The following is a 16,221-nucleotide window of genomic DNA, read 5'->3' on the forward strand; positions in this document are numbered from 1 at the left end:
TTAATAAAAAAATCATGAGAAATGCTAACGAGTGCCCCCGGCACACTAGTTAAGAGATTAAATAGGTAAGTTGAGTATTATTTAATAAAGTAAAAAGATATATTTTTATCCAAAATATATGTATTCAATTAGGGGTGTTCAAAACCAAACCGGTCCAATAGAAAATCGCAAAACCAAACCAAACCAAACCCGCAAAAAACCACATTTGGTTCGGATGTATTTGGGTCATTTTTAAACAAACCGCGCAGTTCGGTTCAGTTTGCGGTTTGTATTTTACAAACCGAACCAAACCGCGTTATGTTACAACCCCCAAGCTTCCCTTAACCTATATCCAACCCAAACTCAAAGCTGTTATGCCTTAGACTCACGATTACAAATGATTTTCTCTTCCTCACACTTAAGATTTCGGTTTAAGTCTTCTCAAATATCTCCTAGTGCTATTGCGTTTTCTTCTTATCTTCTTTATCAAGTACATATTACTTATTCTTCATTATAATGTTTTTTATATTTTTTATGCCATTATTTTATGTTTTTTATTCCACTTTATCTAATCTTATTTTTGTATATTAAATAGAAAGTTATTATCCAAATATGATGTTTTATTGTTATTTGATAAGGCATAAATGACTAAATACAAAGTTATGTTGTTGTCATATATATATATATATATATATATATATATATATATATATATATATATATATATATATATATGTGTGTGTGTGTGTGTGTGTGTGTGTGTGTGTGTGTGTGTATGTATGACTCAATAATTTTTTGTAAAAAACCGAACCAACCCAAACCGCATTGGTTTGGTTTGGTTCAGTTTTATTTCTAAAAGCCAACCGAACCAAACTAAACCGCACACTGTTTTCTTTTGCGTTTCGGATAATTTTTCACGTCAAAACCGCTCAAACTGCATTGCGAACACCCTTATATTCAATGCATTAAAAACATAAATAATTAACTTTTCTAAAGAATATTGTGTGTATTTAATTCATTGAATCTATAGTATTTTCTTTATTTGAAATGTATGACCAGTGTCCTGGACTGGAACACTCGTTAGCATGACCCAAAAATTTTATATATGCGAAATACTAGTGTTTTTTTATTTTGATAAGAAAAGTGAAAAGGACGGAGGCACTTCCCAACCAAATAAAAAATTTGAATAAAAAATAGGAGAAAATTTACCTAAAATTCTTTATGTTTGATTTATGCTATTTGATAATGAAAATATAACAAATGTACTTTAACATCGTTTAAAGAGTGAAAATAGAAGAGAATTGCATGTGTAATATGAAATTATATATTTATCATATTTTTATTGGAAAATAGAAGAGAATTATATACTTATAGAATATAAAATTGTATATAAATTTTCTTATAAAAAATATTAATAAATATATGTAGGATATACAATATGTAGAATTCACAGAGAATGAGGATGAGAATAAAAAGCCTGTCGTGACAGAGTTTGAGAATGATAGAGAGGAATGAATTTGGTAGTGAGGATGTGAAGAGGAAAGTGTTCCGTCCGACTCCATTGAAATCCTTATTATTTAATTTGTATGTTCTACACAAAATAAAAAATATGTTAAATGACTCGAGGGAGGGGAAGGCCGCCGAAGAAGGTGTCCCTTACGTCAGGAACTAGTAATGGTAGACGTTTATCGGTGACGGAGGAAGTGGTGGTGGGAGAAACCTCGACTGAAAGGGTGGAACCGGAACTGGATGTAGAAATTAGTTTTGAGACAGAAGAGAGTCCCAAAATCGGAAACCCTAAAATCGGAGATGAGGAACACGTAGATGTAAAAAAAGAATGAAAAGCTATGGGTGGATGTAACACGAGGCAATAGAAACACGAGCAATTGAATTCAACTTCAATGTGTTGCCCCTAAGATCATTGATGGAAAACCAGAAGTTACTATTAAAGCGGAGGATGTTGAATCAGAGCTACGACATTGGGATACGTCATTGATTATGTATGCTATCACTACTAAAAATAAGACATTTGGTTATAAGATTTTACGTCAGGTATCAAGATAACTGATGTGAAAAGTATTTATTAAAGGATTTTACATCAGATTATATAACAATTTGATGTGAAAAAAAATTAATTTAGTAATTTTACATCAAACATTTAATTCCACTGATGTAAAAAATAACACAGTGGCAGTTTTGTAAATAACATGAAATTGTGTTATAAGGGATTTTACATCGGGCTATTAAACAACTGATAGGAAATATTTTGCTCATGGTCCTTTACATCGGTCCATTTAAAAGCCGATGGGAAATGTCTTGCAGCATGGGCCTTTATATCGACCCATTTAAAAACCGATGGAAAATGTCTCCCGTTATTTTTCACTAAAACCCTAGCCTCCTTTCCAAACTAAAAATTATTTCATTTTTCTCCGTGCCTCAACCCATTTCCATTTCCTTTTTTCTCTGCGTCCTCAACCCATTTTTTCTGGAAGTTGCGACGAGAAACCAGAGGTAGGTGACGAAGGTGCTAGAATATTTGTTCGGTGACGAAGGTGGAGCATTGGATTCAGTTGCGGGAGATGCGTGGATTAGTTAAGAACTTCTTTTCATCTTGTTACTGCCGAGAAACTAGATCCATTTCTTCTCCGTCAAAATTTCAAATCTATTCACAGTTTGATCGGTTAATATTTGTTTGTTCCATTTTTTTTCAGATCTGAAGAATCCAGCGGCCAAATGAAGATCTATTCGAAGCAATCGACAAGTGTATTTTCTCTCTACTCTGTATTCTGATCTAAAGAATCCAGCGACCAAATGAAGAAGATCTGAAAAACCTGCAACATCACACCGGAAGTCCAGTCGAGCCGCCGTCGCCGACCACCTCGCGCTCAGTTGAAAGCCACTGTCGTCGCCGTCAAATCTTCAAACTTTCCTTCGGGGTGAAATCTTCTTCCTCTTTGATTTTATTTTGATCCATATTTTATTTGTGATTTTGTGTGAAAGGAAATAGAGATGGGATGTATTTGTATGTTGATATTGGTTTGCTAATGTTCTTGTTGTCACCGTTACCATGCGTTTTTACCGAGGAAAGGATTTGAATTTTCTTTTAGTTTGTTTTTCAAAAAAGCGATTTTGAAAATAAAAAAGGGGAGAAATTAAGAAAAAGTCTTCAAAAGGGTAAAGAACAAGCTTTATTTTTGTTGTGCTGTAACGTGAGAGAGAGAAAGGAAGCATTCTTTTCTTTTTATATAAAGTTATAACTACTAAGCATAGTAAATAAGTTGTATACATATATGTGCATATTAAAATTGATATTATGATTTGAATAAATTTCATCTACTTAGTGTGTCATTATAAAAATATTATATTGTTTGATGATTGAAATTGTAGGTACAAGAAGCAAACTGGGAGTTGCACAAGAAACAAAAAGAGGTAGAAGCAATTCTGTATGAGAAGGCAGCTCAACATATAAGATTTGGTATTTTGATGTTCATCTGTTATAGTTGTAGCGAATAAGATATTACAGCTTGACAATGACAATGAAACTAGTCATCATTCATACTGTTATAAAACTAGTTAATTAATTTAGTTATATTGTATTGAACACTTTCGTTGTCATATACTTGGATATTTGTTATGTTGTTATTTTGTAGTAGTAAACCGTGTGTAAACTTTATTATTTTGTACACTTGTGTATCCTAGATTAATACTTTTGTATATTTTGACGAATATATATATATATATATATATATATATATATATATATATATATATATATATATATATATATATATATATATATATATATATATATATATATGCATCTTAGCTATTTGGTGCAATTAAATGTGGTCTGTGTGCTGTGGGTAAAAATGCGTAAAATATATAAAAAACAGAAAACTTTTTACATCGGGCTTTGATAAAACCGATGTAACAAACGCTCTATTACATCGGATTGAGCTGAAAACCGATGTACAAACTGATGTAAACACTATCTATTACATCGGGCCAAGCTGAAAACTGATGTAAAATGAGGTGTATATTTTTTTTAATAAAAAATTGCATTATTTTCACATCAGACCTATGAACTCAACCGATGTGGTATGATAATTTTCACATCGGGCCTTGGCCCGATGTAAAATGTCTCAGACTTATTACATCGCCTGGCTTTACATCGGGCCCGGGACCGATATAAAAAGTACTTTTCGCCCGATGTAAAAAGTACTTTCTGCACTAGTGTATTGGAGTAAATCTGAGTATGACTGTGGTCAAAAAATACATGATCAAGACATGGAGTTTTGTTGCGATGCCAGATATGTTATACAATGAGGAAGGTTACTTCATTTTGAGATTCAAATCATACAAAGATCGTGATGAAGTACTGATGAAGGGTCCATACACCATTCACAACGTGCCTATGGTGATTCTAGAATGGAGGCAGGATTTCTCGATGGAGAGAGATATGCTGAGAACAATTCCAATTTGGATCAAATTCCCCCAACTCCCTCTGTATCTTTGGGGGAAGAAGAGTTTAGGGAAAATTGGGAGTGTGATTGGTAATTCGTTGTTCATTGATGAATGCACAGCAGGGAAATTAAGAATCATGTATGCTCGCATCCTTTTAGAGGTCGACGTGACTCAAAAGTTATGTGAAGAAATAACTATCAGAGACCATGAAGGTAATTTGAAGCAAAGAAAGTGGAATGTGAATGGAGACCTCAATTCTGTGAAAGATGTCAAAAAATTGGGCATGAGTGTCACAAAGAGAAGAAGGTCACTGAAAAGAGATGGCTACCCAAAATGGTTCGAGAAACCCACAAGGAAGGTACCAGTAAAGAAGGGAGTGAGGAAACCCAAGAAGAAACTGAAAAGATTATAGACACGAGTACAAAAGCACATGATGTGATGATTACCCCAACTGATGAAGGCAAATGGACTGAGGTTAGAAGGAAAAGTGGAAAGAAAATCGAGACAGGTAACGTGAACAAGCCTCTTTTCTGCTCAAATGGTTTTGGCAACTTAGGGTTTGGGACTGACCATGAGGCTACTCCTCAGGGAGTGACATGATTATTTCTTGGAACATCAGGGGGTTAAATAAGGTGGCCAGAAGTAAAGAGATCAACTCCCATCTCTCAAGGCTAAACCCAAAGATTGTTATTTTAGTTGAAAGTCGTGTTAAAAAGAAGAATGTTGAGAAAAATAAGAATATGTTTGGTAACAAATGTTCTTTAATTGACAATTATAAGGATCATGAAAATGGAAGAATTTGGATCCTTTGGGATAATAATCTTGTGAGCCTTAGGATGATTCAAAGCACTACTCAACTCATTCATTGTGGCATGTATAATGTTGATGGTTATTTTATCAGTTGGCTCACTGTTGTGTATGCCTCTAACAGACTAGAGGAGAGGAAAAATTTATGGATTGACATTAGGAATATTGGCCAGGGTCAACAAGGGTCCTGGAGTATTATGGGTGATTTTAACAATGTCCTGAGCACTCACGACATGATAGGTGGTAAACCTGTCAGAGAAATGGAATATGATGACCTGAGGAGAATGATGGAACATGCTAGACTTTTTGAGGTTGACAGTAAAGGGGATAGATATACTTGGTTTAATAAACATGTCAATGGTGCCGTTTACTCTAGAATTGATAGAGTCATTGCCAATATTGAATGGCTCCAGCAAAACAGCAATATGAGTCTCCATGTGATGGATCCAAGCATATCAGACCATGCTCTACTATGTATTAGAAGCGATGTCTACAACAACACAAAAAAGTATATTCAAGTTCATCAACAATGTCATTGAGTTGGATGGGTATAGTACAACCATTGGTAAGGTCTGGACTGAGTTTAGATGTGATATTGGCCTATGGAAAAAAATTCATGCGTCTAATTCGTGTGATCAGGAAACTGAGTACACCTCTGATGGGAATAAAGTATCAGATTGAAATTGCTATACATGAGCTACAAGAGGCACAAAGGAAGTTGTCCCAAGACAAAATGAACACTACTACTATTCTGCAAGAGAAGCAATGTTATGAAAAACTCATCTCCCTGAATGACATTGATGAGAAAATGATGAGGCAGAGATCCAAGGTCTCTTGGATTAGATTTGGTGATGGAAATAACTCCTTTTTCCACGCTGCTATAAAGTATAGGCAAAAGCATAATTATATTAGCAGATAACACAAGGATGATGGCAGCATAGCTAGTAGTCATCAAGATATTGTGAAAGAAGTGATGAGTTTTTATGGAAGCCTCATGGGAACTGGAAAGAATATTGTTGAAGGTGTAGATATCACTGCCATAAGAAGAGGGAGACAACTAAATATGAGCCAGAGAGATGTTAGTGAGTACCGTGGTTGTTGGGGAAATTGAAAGTGCTCTTAAGAGCATTGGTGACTTGACAGCTCCGGGGGTTGATGGGATTGGGTCCAATTTTTTTAAACATGCTTGGCACATTGTGAAGAGAGATGTAATTCATGTGGTTATGGAATTCTTCAATGAAGGAAAACTGGATAAAAGATTCAATAGATCTTTAGTGACTGTCATCCCAAAAAAGGAGAATGCCAAAACCATTAGAGGTTATATACCCATTTCTTGTTGTACTACTGTCTACAAAATTATTTCTAAAATCATGGCAAATAAGATGGGCAGAGTGTTAGGTAGCATTATCAGCAGGAACCAAGAAGCTTTTGTCCCTGGGCATAAAATCCATGATCATGTTCTTCTTGCTTATGAACTGATAAAAGGGTATAGTAGAAAGGGCGGTATGCTAAGGTGTATGTTACAGATGGACATCCAGAAGGCTTATGACTCTGTTGGGTGGCATGCTTTGAAAACTATTTTGGAGGAGTTGGGGTTTCCTAGGAGATTTACTTTTTAGATTATGCAAGTTGTTAAAACTGTCTCTTATCAATTTATTGTGAATGGTACCTTTACTGAGAGTATGAATGCTAAAAGAGGCCTGAGACAAAGGGATCCTATTTCCCCTATGTTGTTTGTACTTGTCATGGAATACTTACATAGGAAGCTGGATGACCTGAGTAGGATTCCAAATTTTAATTTTCATAGCAAATGTGAAAAGTTGAAACTTGTGGATATGAGTTTTGCTGATGACCTCTTGTTGTTCATAAGAGGGGATGTGATCTCTGTGCAGCTTGCGATGGATATATTTAAATCATTTTCTAAGGCTACTAGTTTGGTCGTGAACCCTAATAAGTGCAAATTGTACTGTGGAAATATCGATGATGGAACTGTGCAACAAATTTCTAGCATAACAGGGTTCAGTTCTGGTGTTCTTTCTTTCAGGTACCTGGGCATTCCCCTATCTAGCAAAAAGCTTACAAACTGCCAATGTTTAGCTCTTGTGGAGAGAATTGGTGCTAGAATCAACCATTGGGGTGCTCACCTTTTTAGCTATGCATGTAGGATTTAGATCATTAATAGTGTGATATTCAGCACCACCAATTATTGGCTTCAGTGCATTCCTTTACCCAAAGGTGTTATAAGAAGAATTGAAGCCTTATGCAGGACCTTTTTGTGGACTGGAAAATGCACCCTGTCTAGGAAAGCGCCTATTGCATGGAGTAAAGTGTGTGAGTATAATAGCCAAGGTGCTTTGAATATGGTGGATTTGGCTAGATGGAATAACTTTTGTTTGATTAAGCTTCTCTGGAATTTATGCAGGAAAGCTGATAGTCTTTGGGTTAGGTGGATTCATACCTACTATATGAAAGATGAGCAAGTGATGGTTGCTCCTATTAAAAACTCTAGTTCTTGGATTCTAAAAAACTAAACTAGAAGTTAAAAGGTTGAACCTGTGGCAGAAAGTGGTTAATAATGATGTGTTCAAGACCAAAAGGTTTTATTATAGTCTTGCTGAGCCAAAACCGAAAGTTCCTTGGAGGAAGTTGATGTATGAAAATGAAGCTTCTCCAAGAGCTTTGTTCACCCTATGGATGACTTGCAACAAGAGGATTGCCACCAAAGATAGATTAAGTAAGTTTGGTATGATTAGTGAAGAAAATTGTGAATTTTGCCCATCAAAAGAAAACTTACAGCACCTCTTTTTCGAGTGAAATATCATGAAGATGATTTGGACAACATTATTGGATGGATGAATGTTCTGCACACTCCTCAAGGTTGGGATCAAGAAATGGTTTGGTTGTTAACGAGATGCAATAAGAAGGGTTGGAGATCCACTATTCTGAAAACTACTTTCTCTGAAACGGTGTATAAGTGTTGGCTATACAGGAATACTATTGTGTATAAGGATACGGATGCGCATAGAAATGACAATAGTGGTATAGAAAAATATATTATAGATAGAATAGTTCATAGATGTTGGAGAAAATCTAAGTTGCGGGAGCATGTTGCTCACTTGTTGATGTAGGTATCGTCCTTTTGGTTCTGTTTTTGCTGGACCCTCGAGATCGCTTTGTACTCTACTGTTTTTTGGATTTATATTATATCTTATTTCCAAAAAAGAAAATATTTTGCAAAGTTTCTAAAAACCTCATAAAACTCTTTTTCAAGGATCTTTATGTATATTTAATGATGTTGTTTAAAATCTCACAAAAATATTTTTGGAATGATCCTTTGAGTAGTAAAAAATGATCTTTTGAACATTTTTTATAAATGTGAATTCACTTGAATTCCTCAATTATTTTTTTTTAGAAATATCTAACATTTTACTTAAAATCCAACCCTCCCTTATGGATCATTACTATATACTAAATTGTTTTTCATATTTGATATTTTAAGTAACTAGTATTTCTAAAGCATTTTATAATAAGCACAGAGGAAGTATATTTTTGGTAGAAAGAGAGAATAATATTTGAAATCATCATTAATAAACACAATAATCACTTATACTTAGACAACTAAAATTCTACTAATGCTTAGTTATTGACAAACATAGAATCTTAGATAGATACGCGGAGACAAAAAGTATGTTTAGGACCGTCCGTCACGGAATAATGCGTGTTTGTAGCGCACCATTTATTGCGGAAAATGATGCCGCGTTTATAGGCTACCGTGACCCGTGAGTGAATAGTGAGTTCCACTCTCAATAAAACATACTAGCTACTTTGATAGAGACTCTACCTCCTCACCCATGTGATGTCTTTGCCTTAGTTTTTATTGGCTTAAATACATTTTTGGATCACGTACGTTAGCGAGTTTTTAATTTTCGTTCCAATAAGTTTTTTTTTTAGTTTGAGTCTTTATATCTTACTTTTTCTTGAGGTTTAGTCTTTAAAGCTAAAATTCGCAGAAAAATTTGCAGATTTCTTACCGATTTTTCTGTGAAATTTCATGCGGATTTTAATTTTAAGGACTAAAACGAACGCGAAAATGAAATATAGGGACTCATACCAACAAAAAAACTTACAAGGAAGAAAATAAAAAATTCGCTAATTTACATGGACCAAAAGTGCATTAGTCTTTTTATTTTATAGAAGGCTTATAAGTTACTATAAAACTTTAAGTGATGCAATTGTCTTAATTTTCTTTTGCCATAAAACAATTTGAGATTACTCAAAAATATATATTTTTTAATCCTCTAAAATATTTATATCTTTTAAAAATATTTATTTTATAATTTTTTTATAGAATATGTATTTATATTTTTTAAAAATATTTATTTTTTAAATTTTTCGTTGATATAATATGCATTTATTTGTATATAAGTCTCACATTTACTATAACATGTAATGAACTGTAAATCTCTATATATAATCTGTGTAGTGTTATTCTCACACGGTTGATCTTAATATCTCTCAATATCTAACATGCAGGGTCGACCCTGGGTCAGGACAAGCAGGTCCACAACCCAGGGCCTCAATTTTTGAAGGGCCTCAAATTATAAATTGGGTGTTTTAAAAATCTAAAATATGTTATGGACATATACCTTTTTTTCTCGATAAGTAATCACTAGTTTTGCGTGGCTGAGTGGAAGTCAATCTAGCTAGCTTCCCAAGTGCGGTGTCCTCGAATCCCCTTACCATTTTTTTCATATTAATCTATAATATAAAAAAAATTAGTGGTTCTTGTTTTTACCAAATTACTCATCCTTACTTTTTTTTACACCTATTAAAATTGTTGGTTTTTTTGTCTATCTACACAATTGTCCATTATAATTTTAATATTTTATTCAACTATATTATAACTTACTTTAACCATTCTTTCTCTCTCTTCACCTTGTTAGTTTCTACCCTAATTTCTCTATACTCCATTTACTTTTTATAAGAGAAATGGTATTTATGATCCAAAAATTTAATTTAAAAATGGCATACGGAAAAAATTATTGCTGATTTAAATATTTTCATATACGAAAATTTACTATTGATCTAGATATTTTTGTAAATGATACAAAAACATAAATAACATTTAAATACGGGAAAAATCTATTATTGATCTAAATATTTTTATATACGAAAAATTGTATTTATGATCCAAAAAATTTTATTCAAAAATGGTATACAGAAAAAACAAATCTATTATTGATCTAAATATTTTTATATACAAAAATTTACTATTGATCTAGATATTTTTGTAAACGTTATCTAAACATAAATAACATTTGTATACGGGAAAAAAATCTAAAATTGATATAAATATTTTTCTATATGAAAAATGGTATTTATGATCCAAAAAAATTTAATTCAAAAATGGTATACGGGATTATAATCTTTTATTTATCTAAATATTTTTATATACGAAAATTTACTATTGATCCAAATATTTTTGTAAACGATACTTAAACGTAAATAATATTTGTATACGGGAAAAAATCTTTTATTGATCTAAATATTTTTCTATATGAAAAATGGTAATTATGATCCAAAAATTTTAATTCAAAAATGGTATACGGGAAAAAGTATATTATTGATTTAAATATTTTTATATACAAAAATTTACTATTGATCCAGATATCTTTATAAATGATACCTATACATAAATAATATTTAAATACGAAAAAAATCTTTTATTGATTTAAATATTTTTATATACGAAAAATGGTATTTATGATCCTTAATTTTTTATTCAAAAATGGTATATGGGAAAAAATCTATTATTGATATAAATATTTTTAGGGTTAAACGCTATTTTGCCCCCTGCCATTTGGGGGGAATCCGGAAAACAACCCTGTAAAAAAAAAAGTTTTAGATTTCATCCTTGTAATTTCCAGATTCCCTCTTTTTAAACCTTAAGTGGATTTTAGTGGATGACATGTGATTTTTAGCTGATGTGGCAAAGAATATCATGCATATGTGTCATGTTTATTTCTTTAACATATTTTATGTGGCAATTTCACTTTCCTCTTTCCTCTTTCCTCTTTCCTCTTTCCTCTTCCACCCCCTGAAACCTAACGTTTTGAAACCCACCATCTTCAATCCACCATCTTCAATCCACCATCTTCAATCTACCGTAATCTCGTTTCAAACACCGTAATCTCGTTTCAAAAAATCCCTAATTTCTGTTTTCGCCATGCCATTGTTCGACTTCTGTGTACACCATGGAGGTCAATTTGTACGTGAAAGTGGAAGCTTCGTATTTTACCAAGGAGGTGATGAAACTTTTGTTCGTGGGAAAGAATCAGATACTTGGTCATACTACGAAGCTTTGAGTTTGGTTATGGAGTGTGGTTTTGATTGTACTGGAGTCCGCTTATGGAGGAAAATCGAAGGTACAGATGAGAAATTTTTTCATGTTACTGATGATGTACATGTTACAGAAATAGCAAATCATGCTATTATGAACAATGTTGAGGGACATATTTGGCTTGAAAAAATTGTTGGAGGAAACATAGATAGGGTTGAGAATCCAAATATCACTGAAGTTGCTATTGAGGAATCGAGTGAGGATGAAGAAGCTGATGGAGTTACTTTTGGTGACAGTGAGGAAGAAAGAGTAAATGATGCTAAAGAAGGCTTCGTGGTTGTGGAGGTTGATAAACCTGATGAAGGTAATATGGTTGAAATTGGTGGTAAGAAATTAAGGTTCAAGTTGAGAGCTTGGAAGAATACATCAACACTGAGTTCTCCCAAAAAACTGAAGTTACATGTTCATTCAAGAATTGCTGGTGGCCAACCAAGTTCTGAAAGGGTTGTAGAGGAAGATGGAGATTATGAAAGTGAAGAGCTTGGAAGTTCTGATCCAGATGCTAGTGATGATGAAAAGATGCCTAAATATGAGAAGTTTAGGGGAGATTTACTCAACAAAGACTATGAGTTCAAACTAGGTATGGAGTTTAACTCTCTTGTTGAATTCAAAGATGCTATAAGAGAATGGTCTGTTTTAAATGGTAGAGAGATTAGGTTTGTGAAAAATGAAAGTAATAGGGTAAGGGTAGAATGTAGGGGTAAATGTGGTTTTTTAGCCCTTTGTAGTAAAGTTGGTGACAAACAAACTTTTCAATTAAAGACTTGGTGGGGACACATACATGTGCTAGGGTTTTAAATAACAAGTCAGCAAATTCTAAGTGGGTGTCTAAGGTTGTGGTAGAAAAGAGGCAGTATAGTGGCAAAGTCAAAGATTCAGATCTAATGGCAGAATTAAGGAGCAAATACTCAGTTGGAGTTACTAAAGGAAGGGCATGGAGAGGAAAAACATAGCTGAGGAAATTATTGAAGGTGACTCATGTAAGCAATATTCAATGTTATATAGATATGCTGTAGAACTTAAGAAACAAAATGATGGAAACACTGCAAAGATCAATGTGGAGAGGCCAATCCCAACTCTTCCACCAAGATTTGGGAGCTTCTACTTTTGTTTTGATGGCTGCAAGAAAGGCTTTCTGCAAGGTTGCAGACCATTTATTAGTGTAGATGGTTGTCATTTGAAGACAAAATATGGTGGCCAACTACTTATTGCTGTAGCTAGAGATCCCTATGATCAATAATTTCCTCTAGCATTTGGTGTTGTGGAGACAGAGTCAAAAGAAAGTTGGAGATGGTTTTTGAACTACTAATGGAAGACATTGGACAACAAGGGAAAGAGTCCCAAAAAGAAAAAGAAAAAGTCTCCCAAAAAGAAGAACAGAAACTGAAGACATTTATGAGAAGTTGGATGGCATTTTGAGAAAGATTTAAGTTGATGGCATTTTGAATATTTTGACTAAATTTTATCTAATTTTGGGTCAGTTTGTGTGCAACATTATAGTATCAGTTTATATGCAACACTGTGTATCAATTTGTATGCTTGAATTATGTATCAGTTTGTATGCAACTTACATTATGAAGTTATGATGTATGCAACTCTGTTCAGCTTACATTATGTATCATTTTGGGTCAGCTTAATTTTGGGTCAGCTTACATTAGTATTTTGGGTCAACTTACATTATGTATCAGTTTGTATGCAACTTTGTGTTCAGCTTACATTATGTATCATTTTGTGCAACTTTATAGCAATTGGTATGCAACATTATGTATCAGTTATATGTGCAATATTATGTTCAGTTTACATCACTTTATGTTCAACATTAGAGTATTGTTTATGCCAACTCAAACACATTTCATTCATTTCAAGCATAATACAACCGTTACAACAGATTGTTTATTGACTACTTAACTATATTACAAAGAGTTAACATAACAGAAAAACAGATCCAAGATGCAATAAGAGTGAATGTGAGGACATTAATAGTCTTCTGATCCTTTGCAGACTCCTGTTTCAGTTTGTCAATTTTCTTGTTGTTCAATGATTTCCCCAACTCGTCTACAAATGTCTTCCCAAACTCTGCTCCATAGTTCCTCATAACCTCTAACATCTTTTCACTTCCACTTGAAACTCCATCATACAGATTTTCTTCAACTTTTCCACTTTCAATTTCATCATCCCAGTGAAACCCATTACAATCATTCTCCTTCTGCCAAATCAAATATCACACCCTTATGAACATTAATAAAACCCTAACTCTTGTGAATTATCAAAATAAAGTCAAATTAACATAGAGATACGAAGTAATATGTACTAACCCCCCAGTATTTGCACTTCCAATATCTTCTTCCTGGGTTTGACCTCGACTTTGAAACAAAAATTCGCATGGGGAGATGGTGTCCACAAACTGGAGCTCTTCGTCCACAACTGTTGACCCCAGAGCTTTCGCTTGCGCCTGACATAGCTAGATGTTTGAAGAAGAATTAGGAGATGTTAGATGAAGTAGAAAACGAATAGGTGGTAGAAAACAAAAGAGGTGGTAGAAAACGAAGATGAAGAAGACAACGTTGAACCCTAATCTGAGGAAAGTGAAATTGCCACATAAAATATGTTAAAGAAATAAACATGACACATATGCATGATATTCTTTGCCACATCAGCTAAAAATCACATGTCATCCACTAAAATCCACTTAAGGTTTAAAAAGAGGGAATCTGGAAATTACAAGGATGGAATCTAAACTTTTTTTTTACAGGGTTGTTTTCCGGATTCCCCCCAGATGGCAGGGGGCAAAATAGCGTTTAACCCATATTTTTATATAGGAAAATTTACTATTGATTTAGATATTTTCGTAAACGTTACCTAAACATAAATAATATCTGTATACGGAAAAAAATCTTTTATTGATCTAAATATTTTTCTATATGAAAAATGATATTTATGATCCAAAAATGGTATACGGAAAAAAATTTATTATTGATTTAAATATTTTTATATACGGAAATTTACTATTGATCTAGATATTTTTGTAAATGATACATAAACATAAATAATATTTAAATACGGGAAAAATCTATTGTTGATCTAAATATTTTTATATATGAAAAATGATATTTATGATTCAAATTTTTTTTATTCAAATATTGTATACGGGGAAAAATCTATCATTGATCTAAATATTTTTTATACGAAGATTTACTATTCATTCAAATATTTTTATAAATGATACCTAAATAAAAATAATATTTGTATACAGAAAAATTTTATTATTGATCTAAATATTTTTATATACGAAAAATGGTATTTATGATCCAAATTTTTTTAATTAAAAAATGGTATGCGGGAAAAAATCTTCCATTAATCTAAATATTTTGATATACAAAAATTTACTATTGATTTAGATATTTTTGTATATGATATCTAAACATAAATAATATTTGAATACGGGAAAAAATATATTCTTGTCTACATATTTTTAAATAAGAAAAATGATATTTATGATTGAAATATTTATGATACAATAATAATATAAGGAAAAAAATTTATTATTGATCTAAATAATTTTATATACGAAAAAATTATTATTGATCTAAATATTTTTTCTTTTTAAATGTTCTATTTAAAATAAATGTATTATGTAAACAAATGCGCGTATAAGAACAGAACCCGTGCGTATGCACGGGTTTGTTACTAGTTGTTTTAAATGATCAGTTCACCATTCCACCTCTTAACTAGCATTTGTAATTTTTTCTATTCTTTCAATTTTATTTATGCTACATATATAGTAAATTTTTTGAGTGGGAAGAGGCCGCAGTGACGTAACCGGCTTATGCGCAGACAACGGCCATGATGGCGTAAGCGGCTTAAGTACTCAGCTCTTGGAGGGGAAGTGTTGTCAATTGAGACTTAACTCAGATCTGGTATCCAAGCGCGATTCTTTCTTGCAAAACTGACTAACAACTAAGAGAGTCTGTATTTAATAAATATTTTATTGATTTGGCTTCTTCATCTCCATGTTTATAGCATTTCGACTTCTTCTGAGCACAATGGCGCCGACTTCTTAGAGTTCAACATCTTTAGTAAGATGTATCCTCTTCCAATAATCTTCCTATATAATTTCTATCAGGGATGAAATGAGTCGACTTAGTCCTCCATAACCTTCCTATCCAAGATACCTATATAAGTTCCCCTAGCGTGAGACTTGTAGAACAGGACAAAGCGCTTTGAACAAGAGCTATCCCGGTAAGACATGTGTAGGCTCTTCCGATAATCCTCCCGCCCAATTTCTACAAGTTTAAATAAAATAGGAGGTGCCTCCTACCCGCGCACGAGAAGAAAGAAACACTTATAGCTTGATTCAGCTCTAAGGAATTCTTTTAAATAATTACAAAAGCACAGATCATTACTTGCCTTTTCCTACAATAAAAGTAATTACAGTATGAGCTCGTATATATCTCTAGGCTCTTGGCTTTGTTGACGACCTTGGTAGATTTATACTTTGAAGATTAATTTCTTCTATTCTCTATTTTGATATTCATGATGTGGAGCGACACATCTCGCTTCTTTGTGAGTGA

General features: G+C 33.0%; 1 protein-coding gene across 1 annotated transcript; it reads right to left on the minus strand.

Moving 5' to 3' along the window:
- Positions 1–13,550: 13,550 nt before the first annotated feature.
- LOC131597711 (uncharacterized) lies at positions 13,551–14,109 on the minus strand. Its single transcript, XM_058870389.1, has 2 exons — positions 13,966–14,109; positions 13,551–13,856 (listed from the first exon to the last, which is right to left on the minus strand). The coding sequence occupies exons 1-2, from the start codon at positions 14,107–14,109 to the stop codon at positions 13,551–13,553; spliced, it is 450 nt and encodes a 149-aa protein (XP_058726372.1).
- Positions 14,110–16,221: the final 2,112 nt, after the last annotated feature.

Source organism: Vicia villosa, linkage group LG4 (assembly GCF_029867415.1).
Source record: "Vicia villosa cultivar HV-30 ecotype Madison, WI linkage group LG4, Vvil1.0, whole genome shotgun sequence".
NCBI lineage: Eukaryota > Viridiplantae > Streptophyta > Magnoliopsida > Fabales > Fabaceae > Vicia > Vicia villosa.

Coding starts and splice junctions, on each gene's coding strand:
- LOC131597711 (XM_058870389.1), bottom strand. CDS start 14,109: ATGTCAGGCGCAAGCGAAAGCTCTGGGGTCAACAGTTGTGGACGAAGA. Junction 13,857..13,965: donor GGAAGTGCAAATACTGGGGG/GTTAGTACATAT, acceptor TTGATTTGGCAG/AAGGAGAATGATTGTAATGG.